The 21,155-nt window shown below is 35.0% G+C and overlaps 2 protein-coding genes across 2 annotated transcripts; one reads left to right on the top strand and one right to left on the bottom strand.

Moving 5' to 3' along the window:
- Positions 1–8,055: 8,055 nt before the first annotated feature.
- On the top strand, positions 8,056–9,328 carry LOC140173784 (serine/threonine-protein phosphatase 7 long form homolog). Its single transcript, XM_072198371.1, has 3 exons — positions 8,056–8,127; positions 8,624–8,884; positions 9,113–9,328. Exons 1-3 carry the CDS (start codon positions 8,056–8,058, stop codon positions 9,326–9,328), a joined length of 549 nt encoding a protein of 182 aa, XP_072054472.1.
- Positions 9,329–17,402: 8,074 nt separating this feature from the next.
- On the bottom strand, positions 17,403–20,110 carry LOC112756005 (uncharacterized). The gene is made up of 4 exons (XM_025804389.2): positions 19,705–20,110; positions 19,435–19,630; positions 18,385–18,470; positions 17,403–17,983 (listed from the first exon to the last, which is right to left on the bottom strand). The coding sequence occupies exons 1-4, from the start codon at positions 19,932–19,934 to the stop codon at positions 17,977–17,979; spliced, it is 519 nt and encodes a 172-aa protein (XP_025660174.1). The 5' UTR covers positions 19,935–20,110; the 3' UTR covers positions 17,403–17,976.
- Between the last annotated feature and the right edge of the window lie 1,045 nt (positions 20,111–21,155).

The raw sequence follows: 21,155 nt of genomic DNA, 5'->3' as shown, positions 1-21,155 counted from the left end.
TTGTTGTCTATCTGAAATATTTATTTTATATAGAGATTAAATTTTATGAACCTTAGAATACATAAATTATTATTAAAATGTTCATTTTTTTAAAAAGAAAATACTTGAAATATTATTATTAATAGGCTTAAATAAATTTTTCACTATGTTTGGATCAATAGAAATTAAAAAGAAAGAAAATACAAGGAAAGAAAATTGATGGAAAATGAAATTTTTCTTTGATTGGCAGAGCATAAAAATTGGATTAAAAGGGAAAACAATAGCGTGGAGCCCACATCCAAGTTTTCTCTTCAAACCTGTGAAGAAAACTGCTGAAAGTTCTAAAATGAAGGTGAAATTACGAGTTAAATCCCAAAGTGGTTCATGAGATTCACGATTTACATCAATTTAGTCCCTGATTTATTAATTGCACCATTTATGTCCCCGACTTTGTTAAAATTGCACCAGGATCGTTCCTCCCCATATCTCCGGCCAAATTGACTGCCGCCGACAGTGACATGGTGCTGAGATGCCACGCTAGCGTAGATAACGGCTAGCTAAGGTGGCAATTGAATCTGTTTGATCCAATCTGGTCTCTTTACCTAGTTTTAACCCTATTTTCTAGCATGACATCGTTATCCCTCTTCATCTTTTTGTCTCTTCCCAGCAATGTTCTTCTTGTCTCTGCCCAATAACGTTCTTCTCCTGCTTCCTTTTTGTTACTCGTGGAACTGAAATGAAAACTATGATTGGGTGTCCGAGCCAGGGTCAGGGAAGCTCTACACGATCGACGACGAGAACGCGGAGTCGGACCAGACCGTCGCGGGTGCCAGAGCGCTGTGGATGCGGCTGCCGGCCCGTGCTTCGTTGGTCCGGAACAAATACCAACCCAGATAAGCCCTTCTTTGATTGTCCGAATTACAATGTGAGTTTTTGGTAAGAAAAATTGTTTAGTAATTTTCTGTTCTTTACTTCTTATCATATCTCATATTCAGACTAGGGACAAAACATGGTGTGAATTTTTTCTCTGGGGTGATGATGTAGAAGAAGAAGAGAAACATGAAGGAAGAGTGGATGCAACTGCAGTTGACAATGAGCAAGTGAGAGTCAATTTAGCCTAGAGGATTGAAAAATTGGAAGCTGAAGTGAGGACCCAAAAATATATGATACAATTCTTAGGCATAGTGGTGTTGTTCATTATAGTTGTTGTATTTATGACATTGAAGTTCTGACAATGTTATGTTGTATGTAATGTGTTCATGGATGAATAAAAGTAAGAGTTGGTTTTTTATCTTCAGTTATATTATGCCCTATTTTTGATAGACTAGTTATCATAAAGAGAAATAATTACAGATCATCTGAGTAGCAAAGATAAACATATCTGAGTAGCAAAGATTAACATGTTTGAGTTACAAACATTAAAGGAAAAAAAGAAGTGCCACATCTAAGATATCAAGGTTGGCAATACAAAAATTTTGACAAGCAACCTACACAAAGCTACTATCTATTAACTGCCTTTAACAAAACAATCAAGTACTGTCCTAAACATCCTGATGTCAAAGTCATCAATTGTTCTTTTTTCTTGGTGCTCTGAAACCGGGAGTTGGAACAAACTTCATAAAATTGGCCAATCTGAAAGATGTTGCCTCATTGGCTCCTTGCATTGGATTCACACAAATAGATTGAGGTGGTGGTGAGCTCCTCCTTTTAGTGGGTAACTTGTCCGGCATTGATGGTGCAGGTGCAGCAGATCCTATTATGTCCTACAGCAGAAAAATAGCTCAACACATGAGCCCAGATAACAACAAAAATATATTTTGCTATGTTGTGACGTCAAGAACTGTATTACATGTGATCCTTCGTAGTTTGGTTGTGATATCTCAATCTCCACAGCAGGAGGTTTATCAACTGGTGCAGCAGCAGTATGAGGTTGAGGGCCAACTTGTGAAGCAGAAGCAGCAGTATGAGGTTGAGGGCCAGCCTCTGAAGCAGCCTTTGATTTGGCTTTATCTGCAGCAGCCTTTGCAGCTGCAACAGCAGCAGCTACTTCATCCAGTCTCTTCTTTGAGCACCCTCTCTTAGTATGCCCTTTTACCCCACAATACCTACATGTGAATGGCTTCAAAACCCTTTTCAAACTTCCACTTGGTTTGGCTTTCTTGTTACCATTGTTCCTCTCATCAGCATCTTTTCTCCTTTTTTTTGTCAGAGCTCCACGCCTCCTCCTAATGTTAGGGGCCTGTGGCTGAGTGTACATGGATTCTCCCACAATGATTGGCCAGAAAGAGGGTTAATGTGATAGGCATAAGTCTTATTGTATGCCTCCATAGTACACAGTTGGTGACAAAAGTCTTCCGACCTCTTGTTTACCCTTGCAAGGGCAGCACAGGCATGAACACAAAGAATGCCTACAGTTAGTAACACAAATGCAGAGTAAGACAATCACAGTCCTCAAAGTACACAAATATTAATAATTAAATTAAAGAGATTGATAAAGGTCACCAGTCAGCATCCAGAATTAACAAGTGCATAGTCTTTTTCCAAGATCTATGACCATGTTTGTTGGATGGCCATGAACCTCGAATTTTTCATAGTCTTCATCACCGGTCCAGATAGGCATCTAGTTCTTTGATTCTTTTCTGATTTTATCTAGACGACTTTGAATTACAGGAGGGAGTATGCCAACATGATTTGTCAATTTTACCTTATTCTTTGCAATAGTTTTCACCACAAACATTCTTCGCAATAGTTCTTAGCAGCAGCATATGCACCTCTCTTGACTTCTTTTAGTTTCCTATTTCTCAGTTTGGACATACTTGCATTGTCTTCACTGTTAGAACTGTCTTCTTGGATTTGCTTAAAGGAACTATCCTTTGAACTATCATCATCACTGAAGTCATCATTTACAATTAAGTCAACATGAAAAGCTTCCTTGCCCTTATTAGCAGACCTTCTATATGTTCCAGCAGTTGAAGATCTTGTAATTCTCTTAGGTAAGAATTGAGGTTTGGATTTCATTTTTGATTTGCCTTTGACTTTTGCTGTGGAGCATGCCTTGGTAGGCTCTCTCAGCTTGGTTTTCAGGCTTGGGTTGGGCTTCTGAATGGATTTTTCAGTCAGTTTGAGTTTGGAGATGGATGTTGGGTTGTGCTTTGACTTAAGCTTGGGCTTTGATTTAGAATTGGACTTCAGAATGGGTTTGTCATGAGCCCTAGCAGGATTTGAATTGGGGGTTGTGTTATCATCAATGGGGTTTGGAATAGTGACAGGGTTGGTTTCAAGGGGGTTGGAATAGGATTGTTTTTGGGGCTTGGGTTTGCATTTGGGATGTGATTCGATTTTGTAGTTGGGTTTGATGTGTTGCCATCAGCTTTGGGACCCTCACTAGTGTTCTTCTTGCTCACCAAGTCTCCCTCACAAATGTCATCAAGCCATACTACAACTTCCTTCCCTGCAATCACCTCTGGTGTGGACACCCCATGCTCAAAATACACATCAACAACTCCATCATTCTTCTGTGCAGCAAAACACATCTCTCTTAACTCACCATCACATGTAAGAGCCCTCAGTCCACCATCTAAACTCCTCTCTGGAGGCAGCCACTAACACTGAATTATGTTGTCATACCCAAGCTCCTTGTAATAGTTCCTTACAAAGAATACATCCAACGTGTCCTCATCTAAATCTCCTAAGCAAGTTCTGTTATCTGGTGAGTACACTAGTATTCCATTATCATTTTTTTAAAATGTTCTCCCATGATGGAACATGATATTAGGGGTGTTATCGGTTCGGTTTTTACATAATACCAACCAATCGGTTTGCTATCTGCGCAACAACCGAACCGAACCGAACCGAACCAAAAGCGGTTTGGTTCGGTCGGTTTTTTCGGTTTTTAAATTCTAACTAATAAAAAATTAATTTTAGTAAAATGATGTTCAAAACAATCAATAAATTGAAATAATATTATATTACATTCAAATTCAACACAATTTCAACTCATTCCAACAACTAAACATAAAACAAACACATTTATTAAGTCTAAAATTTCCATTCAATGTATTACTAAACCACTTATGCGGTTCGGTTCGGTTCGGTTCGGTTTTTGCCGAGCCAACCAAAAACCGAACCGAACCGATCGGTTTACACCGGAAAAAAACCAAAAAAACCGATTTTTTTCGGTTTTTATTCGGTTGTTGTAAATTTCGGTTCGGTTTTGCGATAAATTTCGGTTTGGTTCGGTAACTTACACCCCTACATGATATCCATCAAAGTCTCCATCTGCATTATGCAAAAAACCAAATTCAGAAATCAAACAATCAGATTCACACATGCAAAAATAAAAATTGACATTCAATCACATACAAAACACTAGAAACACCCATCAACTAACCCAACTAAAATTACATTAAAAATAGAGCATGGAAAAATTTTTTCACTACCCATAAAAACCCTAACAGATAATGAAAAACTTTAAACTTTCATCAACCAAAATCAAATTTTCAACAAACACAGACATTGATGCATATTTTTTTTGTTGAAAAGCATTATTTTTTGCGAGTTCAGACGTACCTTCGTGTGCTCCCTATGAACTCCTTCTCCTTCCGTCAGCAACAACGATCATAGTGAACTCCACGGAACAAAACGTTTTCAACCTTCAAGCCCTATACAGTGCCCAGAACTCAGGATTTCATGGTGCGTTGTTTTGGTTTTCAGAAGACGAAGAGGAAGATGAAGTGATCATGGGTTATTTGGGTTTTGTTTCTAAACGTATATCAAACGACGCCGTTCCATCCATCCATATTTTTAGCACCAAAAGTGATCCAGCGTGGCACCCAGCGTGGGATCTCAGCGCCATGTCACTGCCGGCGGCAGTCAATTTGGTCGGAGATGTGGGAAGGGACGACCCTGGTACAATTTTAACAAAGTCGGGAACATAAATGGTACAATTAGTAAATCAGAGACTAAATTGGTGCAAATTGTGAATCTCATGGACCACTTTGGGGTTTAACTCATAAAATTACTAATATGTCCATTATTAAAACTGAAAGCAAAATTTATAACATTTAATAAAAAATAAAAAAGGATAAATTTAAAAAAATATTATTGTTAACAACGACAATACATTAAAATTTTGAAATACAATTAGGATCATTTATTTTATTAAAAAATTAATTTAAATATATTAATATATTATAATTTATATATAATATAGATAAGGATATTAATGTAATTTTATTTAGTTATTATAATTTTCTCTCTTTTTTTTCTTTTCATTTATTTTCTTTTTATCAAAACAATATAAAAAAAATCAACTTTTTCTTTTATTTTCTTTTCTCTCATTTTTTTCCTTCCATTTTCTTTTCTCCCATTTTTCATTTTACATCCAAATAAAATGTTTGTCTTTCATAAAAATATAAATTTTTGTCTTAATTAAGATCCTTATGAAATATTCTTTTTTTTTTTTAAATTTGATCTTTCATTGATAATTTATTCAATTAACACGTTAATATTTCAATTTGTCACTTTAGCACTTAACCACCTACTACGTCAATATTTAACAGGATATCTTATTAACAAGGATTAAAATAGAGATAATTTTTAAATTTGGAAAAAAAAAATATAAGGAAAAAATATTTAAACGTTACTGATAATAAAATTCTCGTTATTATTTATTTATTGAAAAAGGACTTCTCATATAGGTCAATTTAATACTAAAATGACGTGATTCATTTTCATAGTCCCGTTACAGATGGAGTGAAAATGATAGTTGCAAAAGTTCAGAATTAGCCTCGTATCAAGAAGAGTAACGGAATTTGCACGAGGGTAATTCTGGCAATACAATGTGAAAACAAAATAAGAATAAGAAAACAACATTGGATGACAAGTGTGGATAAGTTTCCTAAAACGGTTTAAATTTTAGTTTGGTATGTACTATTTAATTATGTAACTATTTATTGAAAAGACAATTTATGCTAAAAAATTATTAAGGAGATTTTATATATTAACATTATATGAGATTGTGAGTCATAATAAGAAAAAATATTTGTATTTGTTTATGTATGTTAACTATTCATTCATTAAAATACAAAATGATGAGTAATTAGTATTTGTTTGAAATGGTTATACATTAATCTTTTAATTATTATGTTTTTTTTTAATATTTTGATAAAAATATAATTTAATCAATAAAAAAATAATTTATTAAAGGGTATGTTGGTAAGTAAAATTAATGACAAAAAATAAAATTTTTATTAAAGGATATTTTTGTATTTAAAATAGATAAAGTTAAAATTAGTTAACACAAATAAATTAAAATGAATTAAAGAAGAGGTTTTTTAAAAGTTATAAAAAAAAAATGTATATTTTATAAATAAAGAAAAAAAGAATGCCATTTTAACATTTCGTAGAAAAAGAGAATGGAATTTTTTTTTTTTTTTTGGGGCTTTAATTTGCTCATGTATGAAAAAATATGGTAGTATTTCTAAGAAGGAAAACGAAAATGTCATTTTCTCGTTTAAAATTTATGATTAATGATTAAGAAACTCAAAGTCAAAGGTGCCTCAAGTTTTTTCCTTAATAATTCCAATTGATAGATAGATCATGGTATTTGTTTGTTTGATGTTATTGTTTTTGTTGGGTCCCACTTTGCCACTTTAAAATTTAGATGAAGATGGTGATCGAATCAAATTCAAACACAAATAGGACCTCGTCACTCTCCGTTTCAATAAATTCTAAAACGGGATTCCAGAGAAAAACGATTACATTTGCCATTTGGATTCTTCAAAGGGCAAAATGGAGATTTTGTTGCCACTAATTTGCCAGTTGGCGTCACAAAAAAATACAATGATAATAATAATAAATTAATAATGCACCAATAACACGTGTGGTGGTACTTGATATTTGATAACTACATAGGCTTTTTATAGCTTAAATAAATACTCATAATTTTAAATAAAAGAAAAAAAAAACCCAACAATATCTAATATTCTTTCCACGTGTATTGATGCAAGTATGTTCTAATTTTTTACTCAAATTAATTTTGATAAAGAAAACTTAATAATATCTAAAATATTATATACCATTATAATATTATATTTATTTTTTTAGATAATTATTTACATAATTAATATAAAAAATAATTATTTTTATTAATATAATATTATATAATTAAATATACATATAAAATAATCTTTTTAGGTTTTACTAATTGGGAAGGGGGTTGTGTGTTAAATGAGACTAGAAATAAATTAACTCAGCTTATATATGTGTTAATTCAATTTGTTTTGTTATCAATTTGATAAGTTAAATTTATGAATGTGTAAGTTAAAATTGAATTTAAATTAACTCATATTAAATAATTTTTTGACTTTAAATTTAAAATTGAGCTTGATTCATGAGTTAACTTAATTAAATATAATATAATTATAGATATATATTATTTATTATAATTATTTATATTAATACATATATTATTTTATATTTTTTAGTTATAATAATAATAATATATAATTTTACCCACACATATATACACAGAGCTAAAATCTTTATATTATTTAGGGCAAAACACTAAAATGCGCCAAGGGGAGTCGAAATTTACCCAAATCAACTAAAGGAAATTCTGATACATCAATTCACCAAAGGACAAATTAATGTAATTCAAATCAATACAATTCGAATTACAATTCCACATAATTCGAATTGATATATTTCGAATTATTACCAATCATTATTCGAATGTAGTTCGAATCAATAAGCATCGAATTAAGGATGCATGGTTCGAATTATATTAATTCGAATTAGTAGGCAGACGTTAGTTTTAGGAAGTTCGAATCGAATTGATTCGAATTACGTACAGATCGCAACAAAAGGTAATTCGAAATGACTTGATTCGAATTACTCAAATTTCGAAACAAAAGGTAATTCGAGACTAGTTGATTCGAATTACAAGTGAATGCCCTATATAAGGAGTTCGAACCTAGTTCATTCGAATCAGTTTTCGAATCTCATACCCCACAAAATTCCAGAGAAAACGACCCAAAACCGGCCCGAGAAAGTCTGGAGTGGCAAAGTTAGGCAATGGGGGACGATCCGGGAAGGCTGTATCGACTGGATGGAGTCGCTCATATAGCCAGGGTGATCAACGACGAGGTTAGTGGTTTATGATGGTGGTTTATTATATTTGTATATGTTAGTGGTTTATGAAAGCGGTATTTCAAGTGGTTTATGATAGCGGTTTTAAATGCGGTTTTATTGGCGGTTTATGTCAGTGGCTTGGGTTAGTTGTAGTGCATGCGGTTTATGTAAGTGGATTTGCCCATGGTTTTTGTAAGTGGATTTGCCCGTGGTTTAATGAGTGGTTTTGCTCGTAGTTTTCGTAAGTGGATTTGCATGTGGTTTAGTTTTCTAATTTTTTGGATGAGATTTGAGTACGCGGTTTTGCTTGCGGTTTTGATAGCGGTTTAGTAGAATTTGCTTTTGCATGTGGAATTTAGATGCGGTCTATGTGTGCGGGTTTTGTTTGCAATTTCCGTAGTGGACTGATATATCTCCTATCGCATTTTTTTTGTTACTTGTTTACGTCGTGAATTTTATCTGTTAGTGGTATTGTAAATCGTTCTAATTATGCGGTCCATGTAATGCGCAGCCCCGGCGTTGCATATCGAGCATGCGGCGGCAGCAGGGGATGCGACTTGATGAGAGGTACGTTCCATACTTGCAGATGGCCGGACTATACCATATTGCGAGACTGAACGACAGATGGTTCCGATTAGACGAGACCCTTGTCAGTGCATTCGTAGAGCGGTGGCGTCCGGAGACGCACACGTTTCACATGCCGTTCGGCGAGTGCACCATCACACTTCAGGACGTCGCATACCAGTTGGGGTTGCCAGTGGACGGACATTACGTCAGTGGTTGCCTGACAGACTTCCACATATACATAGAGGGTGGCAGGCCAGCTTGGCAGTGGTTCCATTAGTTTCTTGGTGTGTTACCTCCCGCGAACCAAATACAAAAGTTCGCAGTGAACTGTACCTAGTTCCAGGAGACTTTCGCAGAGTGCCCCAAGGGGGCAGATGAGGAGATGGTCAGGCGCTTTGCCCGTGCCTATATCATGATGTTGTTGGGCACCCAGCTGTTTGCCGACAAGTCCGGCAATCGTATTCACATCAGATGGTTACCGTTTGTGGCTAGGCTTGAGGAGATGGGTGGCTATAGCTGGGGGTCGGCGGCACTAGCATGGTTGTACCGGTGCATGTGCCGAGTGGCCAACAGACATGTAGTGAAGTTAGCTGGGCCGTTACAGTTACTTCAGTCTTGGATCTTTTGGCGTTTTCCGGAGAGGTCATAGGACACGAGTTCCACGCCGTTGTGGCACGGGGTCGCACCTCTTTAGATGATTTGTGTATCGTGGTATATGTTATTTCCTGATCTTTATTGTAAGTTATATCGTTTCGTTATCGGTGTTGTATGTTAATTTGTTAGTCCATCAGATCATGCAAAAGTTAGTTTAACATTGCATTATTGTGTACTAGTCACGGTGAAAACATGTGTATTTTCCTTAAGTATTTTATTTCCATAATATTTAACACATTTAACATACATGTCTTCTACGAGACAGATTTTTCAACACTGAAAACTTACTATTTAGCAAAGGAAGTACATCTTTTTCTAGAAAAAAGTACAGATGATCAAACTAATACAAAGTAGAACACAAATCCAGACATAACTATTCACTTCACCCTGCATGACTGGGTCCTCCGGCCTGTGGACAACTCCGGCGAGTGTGTCCGGGTTGCCTACAGAGGACACATCTCTTGGGCCGGTTCGGATCTGCCTCATCCATATTGGTCCGTATCTGAGTGGACCGCGGACGACCATCCCTCGCACGCCTCATATTCGGGTCCGGTATAACGGTCGGCCCGTCATAAGGTGGCCAGAAACCCTTCGGGATGGGAGGTGTGAATCCTATCCGATATACACTGAAAACCGAACTAAGTCGATAAACCTGGTGGACGTATGGCTGCCAAGTAACACGTGAGTAGGCACAGCATGCCAATGCGTGCGGACATGGAAAATGAAGTGCCTGGAAGTAGCCACAATCACATGTCTGCGATGCTAGTGAGACCCTGTAGCTACCCAGTGAGAATGAACCAGTCGGAGTCGTCTCTGCCACGGTGTACTCCGAATTATCCCTGTCATATACAGTCACCGTGAAGCACCTAGCCGTCTTCAGATTGGCCTCGATACACTTTACCAGGTATTGACTGAATTTTTGTCCAGTACCCAGCTGGGCCTCGGCCTCCCTCCCCTTGCGAACAAATAGTTCAGCCAACCTGCCGTATGTGGATTTTACCAGCGAGCACACAGGGAGGTTCCTAATACCCTTAAGGATTGAGTTCACACACTCAGATATATTGGTCGTCATGTGTCCGAATCTGCGCCCCTCATCACAATACTGTGTCCACAACGAGTACTCAATCCTGTTCGCCCAGTCACACATGGCCGGATTCTCAGACCGCAGAATGTCAAACCAGTAATCGAACTCCACTTCGGTTTTTGCATATGCGGCATTCACAAGAAGCCTCCAAGCGTCTTTGCCCTTGAAGGTGAGGGCGAAATTTGCTACTACGTGTCGAATGCAGAATGCCCGGTATGCAGCCGGAGGTAGCCATCCCCCATCAGGAGCCTCAAGCGCGGCCTTGATGCCGTTATGCCTGTCCAAAATAACTAGAAGACCTGGCTGCGGTGTAACATGCTGACGGAGATGAGAGAGAAAAAAGGACCACGAATCAGCATTCTCACCCTCAACTAGTGCAAATGCCACAGGGAGTATGTTGGAGTTCCCATCCTGTGCAATTGCGACAAGCAACGGTCCCCCATACTTACCATATAGATGGGTGCCGTCAATACTCACCAATGGCTTGCAATGACGGAATGCCTCGATACAAGGTGGGAACGTCCAGAACAACCTATGAAAATAAGCATGAGACTCGTCCAACTCGAACAGGGCATGTCCGAAGGACTGCTACTGAACCAAGCATGGTCAACTGGACTCCTAACACCCACCTAGGGAGCTCGTTGTACGACTCATCCCAGTCACCATAGATGATGGCAACAGCCTTCTGCTTCGCCATCCAGACCCTCCTGTACGTCGGCCTGAATCCAAAGTGTGCGGCCGTGGCATTTAGGAGCACCTTGATGTTGACGGATGCATCAGCCCTCACCATTGGCATAATGAATGTCGCTATCACATGATAATCCAAACTCCTATGGTCGCTGGAGATAGAGGTGGCGAGACACGTATGCGGTCTGTTGTACCGTTTCATTTCCCAGATGCCCTTGCGCTGCCGGAGACTCAACCGAATCAACCATGTGCACCCATTCCCAAACTCAGAACACTTTCCCACATACCGGCGATAGTCAGACTCAACTACCTTGTACTGTACCCCTCGACGGATGCTGTAAGTCTTCACACTCAACAGAGCCTCATCTTTATCCTGAAACTGCTGACCAACCTGGAACTCTGTCATACCAGCAGACCCGTCCACATCTCTAGCGCCAAATCCAGCAGCCTGCCCAGGAAGCCCGTCCTGCTTCATGGCATCCAGGTCCAATGATGAAAAATGGGGTGGATACTGCTGTGTGCCAGAACTAGATCCACCTGCAGCCCCTCTCGGATCACTCGCTCCGAGATCATCGCCACTGTCGTCAGCAATCAGATCCGGCTCAACATCATCGTCATCTGGATCATCAAACAATCCGTCTCCAACACCAGCTGGTGTAGCACAATGTACTGAGGTCGGAAGATGTTCTCCTGTACCAACCTCGTCGCTGACATTGTCGCTGAGATCAACAGCGAACGAAGGGGAGGCGACAGGCTGGGTCGGTGGCTTGTACGCAGGGACGGAGGAAGAAGCAACGGCAGGTCTCGAGCTAGAACCAGCCACCGTGGCTAAAGTGTGCGTATTCCGGTTCGAACCCCCCGAGCTGGATACCACATCAACCAACTTTGCCAACAGCTCTGGTGTCCTCACCTCGGGAAACTGCCGGCGACAATGATACATGACCTGCAAGTCATCATCACTCCCGATCGTGAAACAATCATACTTCACGGTATCTTAGAGCACCGTCGTTGGAATGCGATAGAAAAACTTCTTAACCCTTTTCAGACCCTCTAGACCAAGTTTCAGCAGTACATAGCTGACAAGGTCATCATAGCTCGTCGTTGGCCTCACGATAATACAGAGAGGATCCTTATCGGTGAACTTCACACCGGATCGAGTTTTTCTCTTAATCGATCCTCTGTGGTGAACCAACACTAGAAAACTATCCTCACTAGCCATCTAACCCCTCTATTGAGAGCAACTCACGTACACATCATATATATAGAGCTCTCCTTCTTAGTAATTCGAATCAACTTCATTCGCACTATATATATAATTCGAATCATATCAATTCGAATTACTTTTACTTAGAAACCAATAGTAATTCGAATCTACTAGATTCGAACTCTCACTTGATGCAGCTGAAGCTAGTAATTCGAATTGACTCAATTCGAACTATGCTTACTTAAGTCGATGCATATTGATTCGAATTACTTAGGCACGTTACTTGGGAATAATTCGAATTATGTCAATTCGAATTACGTTGATATCTAATTCGAATTGTATTGATTCGAACTACATTAATTTGTCCTTTGGTGGATTGATGTATCAAAATTTTGTTTGACTGATTTGGGTAAATTTCAACTCTCCTTAGCGCATTTTAGTGTTTTGCCCAATTATTTAAATACATAAAGGTGCATTTTTTTTTGTCATATATAGATTATTGCAATATCTTTGTTTATTTTAGTGTAAATTAAATAGATGATGAACTAAAACATAATAAATCTAATTAAATTATTTATAATAAAAAATATTATATTTACATATTAATATTATATATAAAATTTTATAATCATCCTTTTGTATATGATATTGATAAAGGAATACACTACACTTGATAACTAGTCAATATATATAATTAATAATTTTTTTATATATAAATTATAAAAAACATTTCAAATGCATCAAGAGTACCGGTGCTCCAGTTATTTTAACTGTTAATCTGAATTATAAAATATATATATAATATATATTAATTGAAATCAACAATTAAAATAATTAATGCACCGGTACTTCCCGGTACACTTGAAATATTTCCTAAATTATAAATTATATTTATATTATTTGAAATAAATTATAACTTTTTGGTAAACTAAATTTACAAATAAATTTGTTTGTTGATAAATTAAGTCATAAACCGAATTCATTCTTCTTAGTTGAATTTGAACTTGACTCGATTAAATCAGCACATGGGCATGAAGTTAGTTATATAGGATATTATTATTTGTTGCACATTAATTTATTGATTATTATTTGATGTTGGTTATAAACTTATAAATGTTATGTTGTGTGTGATCCTTATCACTGGGTAGGAGTAGGACAAGACATGGCGTGATCACCGATCTGCCACGGCGGCCGGCGGGGCCCGTTGAACCGCCCACTTGTTTCAGCGCAATCTTCGCTATATTTCTAGTTTAATTTCTTTTCTTTAAATTAGGTTTACAACTCCAATTTTTTATTATATGTATTTGAGTTAAATTAATTAGTATTTAGTAGGTGTTGATTTCATGATTATTATTGTAGAAGAGAACACCCTAAAAAGTAATAGAAAGCAGTCAAAGCACCCATAAAATGATTAAACAAATTTAGGAAAAAATTAAGGGAAAAATATATGCATTTAAGGTAGTCAAATAAACACTTATAAAAACTATTATATATATATATATATATATATATATATATATATATATATATATATTTATTTATGATGTAAATAGTGTGATACTCTCGAACATGTATGTAATGTTTTCAACTTTCATGGATGACAGCTCTTCCAATGATGACTCTCTAATTTTTCTATTTTCCTCCACTCAATAGAAGGTGGATAATTGTAGAACTCTCTTTTATGTGCATTATTATTATTATTATTATTACTTTTTTCTTTATATAATTTACAATTTGTTTAATTTGTCCTGTTTAATAATAATAATAATAATAATAATAATACACTTTCACTATGTACTATGTAGGACCCAATGCCGTGTGATGCGTCTTTTATTGCCTAATGAAAGGGATTAGGTATAATTAAAGTGAAGGTTAAGACACGTAGTGTGTCTCACTGTCTTGTTCTTCTTATATATATTACCTTATGTTATTTTTGTACTTTATAATTTAATATTCAAAAGGTCATATTGCATTGCCAAAGAATCATGGTGGGTCAATTTTGTTATTCGCAATTCAGCCCTAAACAATTCAATCACAGCTAAACTAATTCTGATTTTGTTGTATAATAATGGCTAAACATTGGACTATACGAGAGACTGTGCAGAATGTCACCGACACCTTTTATTTGAAAAACAACAAATGCTCTGAAAAAAAAACATATATTTAAATGGGGATTTTTTTTAATTCATTTTATTAATATAATGTTTAACATTAATATGCAGTCAAAGGAATATACTTATGTATTAATAGATATTAAAATTTGCATTTTAGATAACGTCTAGGGAGGCCATTACTACATAAACTAGCCCCCAATTAAGAAGGAGGTTATGCAGTCATCTGATTAGTTATGATTAATTCCACAAATATACTATGATTGTAAGATTCTTTTCATTCTTAATTTTTTTTTCTCTTTAATAATCGGACTCTCATTACTTTGTTAAAGATGCGATTTATTATCTATAATCCTTGATAACCCAATTATTGGAGGGGGAAGAATATTGAAAAATAGGTATGTCAATGAAGAACACCTGAAATCCTCACTATCCTTTTTTTTTCTCCTTTATTCTTTGTTTTTTCAAACTTCTGTTATATCCATTGCTTCAGAAACAACCCCCCCCCCCCCCCCCCAAAAAAAGTGATCCTTTTACACTTTCCCTTTTTTTTTTTTGCCCCCTCTCTCCATTATAAATTAAGAGGTTTCAGTTCAACCACAAAATGTCAAAAGCAAAATCTCTTAGAACTTGTTCTATAATTTGTGACAACTTCACCATTCACAAGTTAATATGCCAATACAAAGAACATATTGCTTTGGAATATTGATGCATAGTTTTGTACTTTTCAACTTGCAAAAGAGAAAAAAACAAGGATCCAACTTTAGGGGATTTTTTTTTCTGTCCCTTAATTTTAAACAAAACTTTCCGAACCAATAATTCCGATTATAAAATTGTGAATTATTATTTATTTGAACTGTGGCTGAAGATGGAGCGTTCATAATTTGATCAATTGGTATAATAAAACCGAATATTCACCAAAAGATATTGAATATGTGTCTACTTATAAATCAATGCCCATGTTCTGTGGCCTTGATCCGTCGCAGAAAACAGGCCACGAGTTGGTCCAATCAAGACTTAAACACATGCAATTTTGTACCAGCTAACCACCAAAATTTGTTTTACTGATAATAATTGAGTGTGTAATTTGGTGTTTTGGGGAGACAGAAGGTAATTCTTAATAATATTCAAAAAGGAAGTTAAAGCTTTTATTTTGAGTTAAATTGATGCGAGCACACATTAAAATCAAAATGTAAGATGTTGGCATGACTAGAAAGATTGAAGTTATGTGAGTGATCTAATGGAGACGAGTTTCGATAACATATATATTATCCTTTTATATACTTGAGAATTAGCGCAATATATTTGTTTACAATATATATAAACAAGAATTCTTCAATTCAAGGTTTATTGATGTCCGATTTTGATAAAATTTTGTATAGATAATATTCACTATAAATTGTTGTTATCTAATAATTATATCGATAAAATACATATTCTGTGAAAAATATGATTGATGCAACTTTACTTAACCGTGTCTATGAAATTTTGACTAATACAAGGCTTGAATAATAACATTTCAAAATATAAAAAAAAAACACCATATTTAACTCTTAAAGAAAAGACCAAGTGAACAAATGAGATTATAGTTATACTTGAGATTATGTTCTTTATATATTTTTAGTTATGGTTTATTTGTTTTTTTCTGAGACTGATTTTATCTTATATCTATCTACATAAAGAATATGATGTTTCTTGCTTAAGCATGCACGACAGATCACAACGACACAAATAGAACCACCCACGAGCCTAATAGATTAGCACTACCTAAATAATAGGCTCATTCCTATAAGACATAACTGATCATAAAAACTTAAAAAGTGAAAACAAGTCTTCATCGCATCGGCAAAGTGTACAAATCTGAATGATTTAATGATTTTAACTTTTGAGGGTTGAAAAAAAAAGCACCAAAGATGATTAGATAAACCAAACAAGAGAATGATAAAGAATAATGAAGCCAAGGATGTCACTAACTTACAATCATTAAATGAGTCAATGTAAGTTAAAACCTTTTCAATTATCTATTTATTTATTATTTTTTAAAAAGCAATAGAAACAAAGTAAACATGTGCAGCCAATAACATGTACTCTATTGGTGAAAGGGTCCATCAGAAAGGCTTTTATGACTAAGCTATCCAGCAATTACAATTTAAGATGAATTTACCCCTTTGTTTCCCGTTTTGGGTTATTTCAATTATCTAAAATTTAACTGAGCTAATGTTATTTTGGTCCCTAAAAGTTCAATTTAATCCCTAATTTTTTAAAATGACTAACTAATTCTCCCACTTTCAGAAACACGACTCTTATTAATCCTTATCCAAACTTTCGTCTCACATTTGTTAGTATAATATTGATGTGTAGAGGTAAATATCACTCCTAAATCCCACACACCATCTAAACAGATAAAGACAGTGTGTTAGTTCAATGCATGAAAACAAGTTGAGAACATGTAACACGTCTCTAAAGTTAAAACAAGCCAAAAACATTTCAACATGAAAATCATGAGTCAGCAAAATTCTTGTTAAGTTGTAACATCAGGTTTCAGATGCTGCTGCTGCTTAATTATTCAAGATGCTATACAAGTCACTAGAGATGGTCACAGTGCTACACAACACAGACAAAAGTATCATCAAACAAGAAAACATCTTGTCTTTTTTGCTGCAACCACAAAAAGAGTAATGACAAAAACAAGTATGATAAAAGGGAGAAATTTTTGTGAGTTAGAATGTGTGTATAAAGTATAACTATACATAACTTTTAATTCATACAAAAAAAAAAATCCCCATTTTTACCCTCATACAAATTTCAATGTAGGCACGTTAAAGTAACAAAATTTCCCCATTTGTTGGTTTTCTTTGGGGTATAGTGAAAAATACATAAAAGTTTCAAAAACTGTAGCTATATGAAATGATTCAGTAACATATCTAGTTACAAATGCTAAATTTTGTAAGTATGCTTACATTATGGACAAGATCCTCTGAAGTGAGAACTTAAACCTTGGATGTACATCCTATTTCATGCTTTTCAAATTGTAAAAGAAGTGATTCTTACATTGTCAATAAGATCCTATCTTCATTATGCATCCTACACTATGGTTTCTGAAATTGTACAAGAAGCAACTCTTTCATTGTGGACAATATCCTCAGATGAACCAACAGCTACTGCACGTACTACATTATGCTATCCAAATTATATAATTAACCATTACATCTAATCCATCATAAGTGAAGTTTCAAGAAAAGCAATGTTAGCAACGAACAAGAATGATTAACTTAGCCACAACTTATATATTAAGATATTCGATTCGATAAGCATCAACGGACAGAACCTCCAAAAGAAGGGAGTAAAGCTAGCAGATCCTAGAAAGAACAGATAATTACTTGTTTCAATCTCATTTGTTGATAGGCTGCAATGTCAATTTTTCCTCTTTCTTTTAGAGTTCCTTTTTGGATTGGTCTTTTGATCCTCAATCAATTGGGGTGTTGATGACTTCCCTATAGCGTAACTCCACAAAGCCCTTTCTACATCTGATGGGGTGAAGGTATCCCCTTCTGAACTTAGTTCCTGCAGATTAATTTTCCACCAGATATTCAGGGAAAACAAAAAAGGAGCCGAATCCCCCAACATGATTACTCTGCTTCTCAACTTGATGCCAAAATTGAAACCAAAGGAGGAACTTCATTGAAATTTCGAAGCAAAGAGTACTACTTGTTTAATCAGGATATAATCTCACTCATCACAGTCAAAAGAGAGAGACATAAAGTTTCTTAATATTATAACTCAAATTAATGAGGAAAAATCATCAACCCAAAAATGGATGAAATGTATAATGATCTAATACTAATATCACGGCCTCACTAGCAAGCATTGGAATTTGCATTGCATATTCACATTCAAGTCTATTCCAATCTTCAGTTAAACAACAAACATCAATCCTTTTATATTAGATTTGGATACTATAATACCTTTGCTTTGTTCTGCATTTATCTGCAAATATTAGATACTGCTTCAGTGTATAATCCTTTGAGTTTCCAAGAGCTGCCTCCATAGCCTGCAGTCAATCACATAATCTCATAGTTACCACTTACCAGAAAAGATTAAATAAATAAATAAATTTTAGCCAATAATGAAACATACAAGACATATCCATCCAATTAACCTTCTAATATGTCCCCACAAAACAAATAGCTTTCTAAAAGATTTTTTTCAATATTTATAATGGCCATCAGTTAAGCCCAACAAAAACTATGTAAACATCAATTCAATCTCTTAAAATTAATATCTTACACATCAAAGAACCAAACCGATGTTTTAAACAGAAGATCTCTAAAAGGCTGAGTAAAGCTAAAACCAATTTGACCATGTATCCTACTAACACTAACATTCTCCACAATCCTCTTTGAACCAAAACATCAATATCATGGTGAAGTTAACCCAACAAAAGGTTTTCAGTCCACAAAGCTCAAATCCAACGCTTTAATTAAGGGAGTCAAACATATATCACTTAAACCAACATTGTTACTAACACTGACACCGATACTAATACTAATAATAGTAAAATTTCAAAGTTCAATCTCATCCTTGACTGAAAACACCAAAGACAGAGTAGTCCGTCTCCCTCAAGATTTTGAACGTGATACATCCTCACCATTGCTTTACCGAATATAGGACTAGTTCATTCATAAAATGTTCACAACTAAAAGAAATAGACATATTAGTCTTCGCATACGTGCGCACATTCTGGACAAAGGCATTAAGATGGATACTCATATGAGGATGTCTTCGGGGCAAATGAATCGATAAATGGCTTGACATGTTTGATTAAACTACTTAACATGATAAGTATCAATATCTTGACTATCATCTTCACATGAACTAATGTTCATGTGCCAAGAACTAATCTATCACCCTTTTCCTAATGGCGAGGGGCAAATCCATTATTTTCAAACGCCGAGAGGCAACTTTGTCTAAAAACAATGATAATATGAAACACGAAATTGAAATTGAAATTATACCTCATCAGACATGAATGGTGCTACCTGAGGAGCATAAGCAGCCAAAACCGCAGAAGCAGTAGCAGGACCAACTCCTTTCAAAACGCAGATCTCAGAAACGGCTTTCTTCAAATCAGGAAGACTCCGAAACGCCTTCTCAGAAACGTTCCTCACAACGACGTCGTCAAGTGCCTCAACAAACTCCAGCAACCGCGGCCTGAAAACTCAAAAGAAAAATTACTAATCAAGATTAACACTAATGAATGAAAGAGTAGTGAATGAAGTAAGTACCTCCATTTACCGCGCGTGAGCTTCCAGCGCATGAGATCAGAGAGCTCGGTGGTTGTGAGGAAAGGGTTAGGGTTGCGTTGTTGAAGGAGAGAAGGGAGGTGTTTGGTGTAGAATTGATCGAGAGAGAGCAAGTTGGGTTTGTTCTTTGTGAGGGAAAGAGATTCGATTCGAGATGGATATGCAGAAAGCGCTTCCTTCCATATGCTTGCGTCGGAGCAACCGAAATCCATTTTTTTCCCGCCAAAACTCCACTTTGATTCTTCTCAACCACCACCACTCGCTACTCTCCTCTTCCCTACGCAGTGAAATACTCACTCGTCTGAACCTATTATCTCGATTTTTCTTTTTAGAGAAAAATCAAAATAGCCTCTTACAATTATTTGAAAAGACATCGAGACTCTTTGACAAAAGAAAATTTCAATCCGACCTTGATAATTATTTCGACAACGAGATTCTTGTGCAAAAAAAAATTAATAATTTTTTTTACACAAAGACTAATCAGTTCCAAAAAAATATCAGGAGTCAGATTTGGTGTTTTTTTTTTTTTAGTTTCGTTGTCCTTTCGAAATAATTGTCAGAGACAGATGGAATATTCACTCTTTTTTAGGTTATTCAAACCAGCTACCTCTAGACGAGTATAAAAAATTTATATTATTTGAATTATAATTAGTTGATTTATTATCTAATTTGACTACTAAAATTTTTTTACTTTAAATAAGTTAATTAATTTTATAAAATTTATATTAAATTCGATAATTTTATCATTTAAATTTTATTATAATTTTATATTTTATATATTTAATTTTACATAAAATTTTAATTCTTTTTATATTACTCAAAAGACAGTTTAATTTTATAATTTAAAAACATTATTAGCTAGAAACTCATTTTTAATTTTAATATTACATAAAAATAATATATTTTTGCTATTTAAGTACATACCATTGATAAGAGGATTTGCTTATGATTTACCTCCAGACAAGGCTCCGATCATTTTTGTTTTTCTTCTGTATTTCACACAGCAATTAATTATATTAATTTTTTTTACCTTAAAAAGTATCCAAACGATATTGGTTTGAAATATAAAAGAATTTTTTTCATGTATTTAATGTATAAAAAAATATTTTATTTATAATATTCTTTACTTCTTGGGATATTTACTAACAAATTCTTTACAAAAATTTATTATTACTTTCTACACACGATCCTAATTCAAGGCATCATTGTTCAACATTTTTTCCAAATTAAAAACAGTTGTGTATATTTATTTGTGTTTTATATATTTTTAATGTGTATCTTAGGGTTTAATGTATATTCTATCTGAACAGTTTTTTTTTTTTTTTTGGACGTGATCTGAACAGTTGATTAATGAATTTTTAGCCTTTTTTTTTTTCGGGTCAGGCAGCATTTTTCCTTTAAACAATTTAAGTGCGCCCTTACTATTTAGTATT

This window comes from Arachis hypogaea, chromosome 6, assembly GCF_003086295.3.
Source record: "Arachis hypogaea cultivar Tifrunner chromosome 6, arahy.Tifrunner.gnm2.J5K5, whole genome shotgun sequence".
Taxonomy (NCBI): domain Eukaryota; kingdom Viridiplantae; phylum Streptophyta; class Magnoliopsida; order Fabales; family Fabaceae; genus Arachis; species Arachis hypogaea.
Note: the sequence above shows the minus strand (reverse complement) of the source record. Positions and strands in the feature narration are given on the sequence as shown.

Coding starts and splice junctions, on each gene's coding strand:
- LOC140173784 (XM_072198371.1), top strand. CDS start 8,056: ATGGGGGACGATCCGGGAAGGCTGTATCGACTGGATGGAGTCGCTCAT. Junction 8,128..8,623: donor CCAGGGTGATCAACGACGAG/GTTAGTGGTTTA, acceptor TGTAATGCGCAG/CCCCGGCGTTGCATATCGAG. Junction 8,885..9,112: donor TGCCAGTGGACGGACATTAC/GTCAGTGGTTGC, acceptor TTGGGCACCCAG/CTGTTTGCCGACAAGTCCGG.
- LOC112756005 (XM_025804389.2), bottom strand. CDS start 19,934: ATGGATTTCGGTTGCTCCGACGCAAGCATATGGAAGGAAGCGCTTTCT. Junction 19,631..19,704: donor CTCACGCGCGGTAAATGGAG/GTACTTACTTCA, acceptor TTGAGTTTTCAG/GCCGCGGTTGCTGGAGTTTG. Junction 18,471..19,434: donor CACCATTCATGTCTGATGAG/GTATAATTTCAA, acceptor GATTGACTGCAG/GCTATGGAGGCAGCTCTTGG.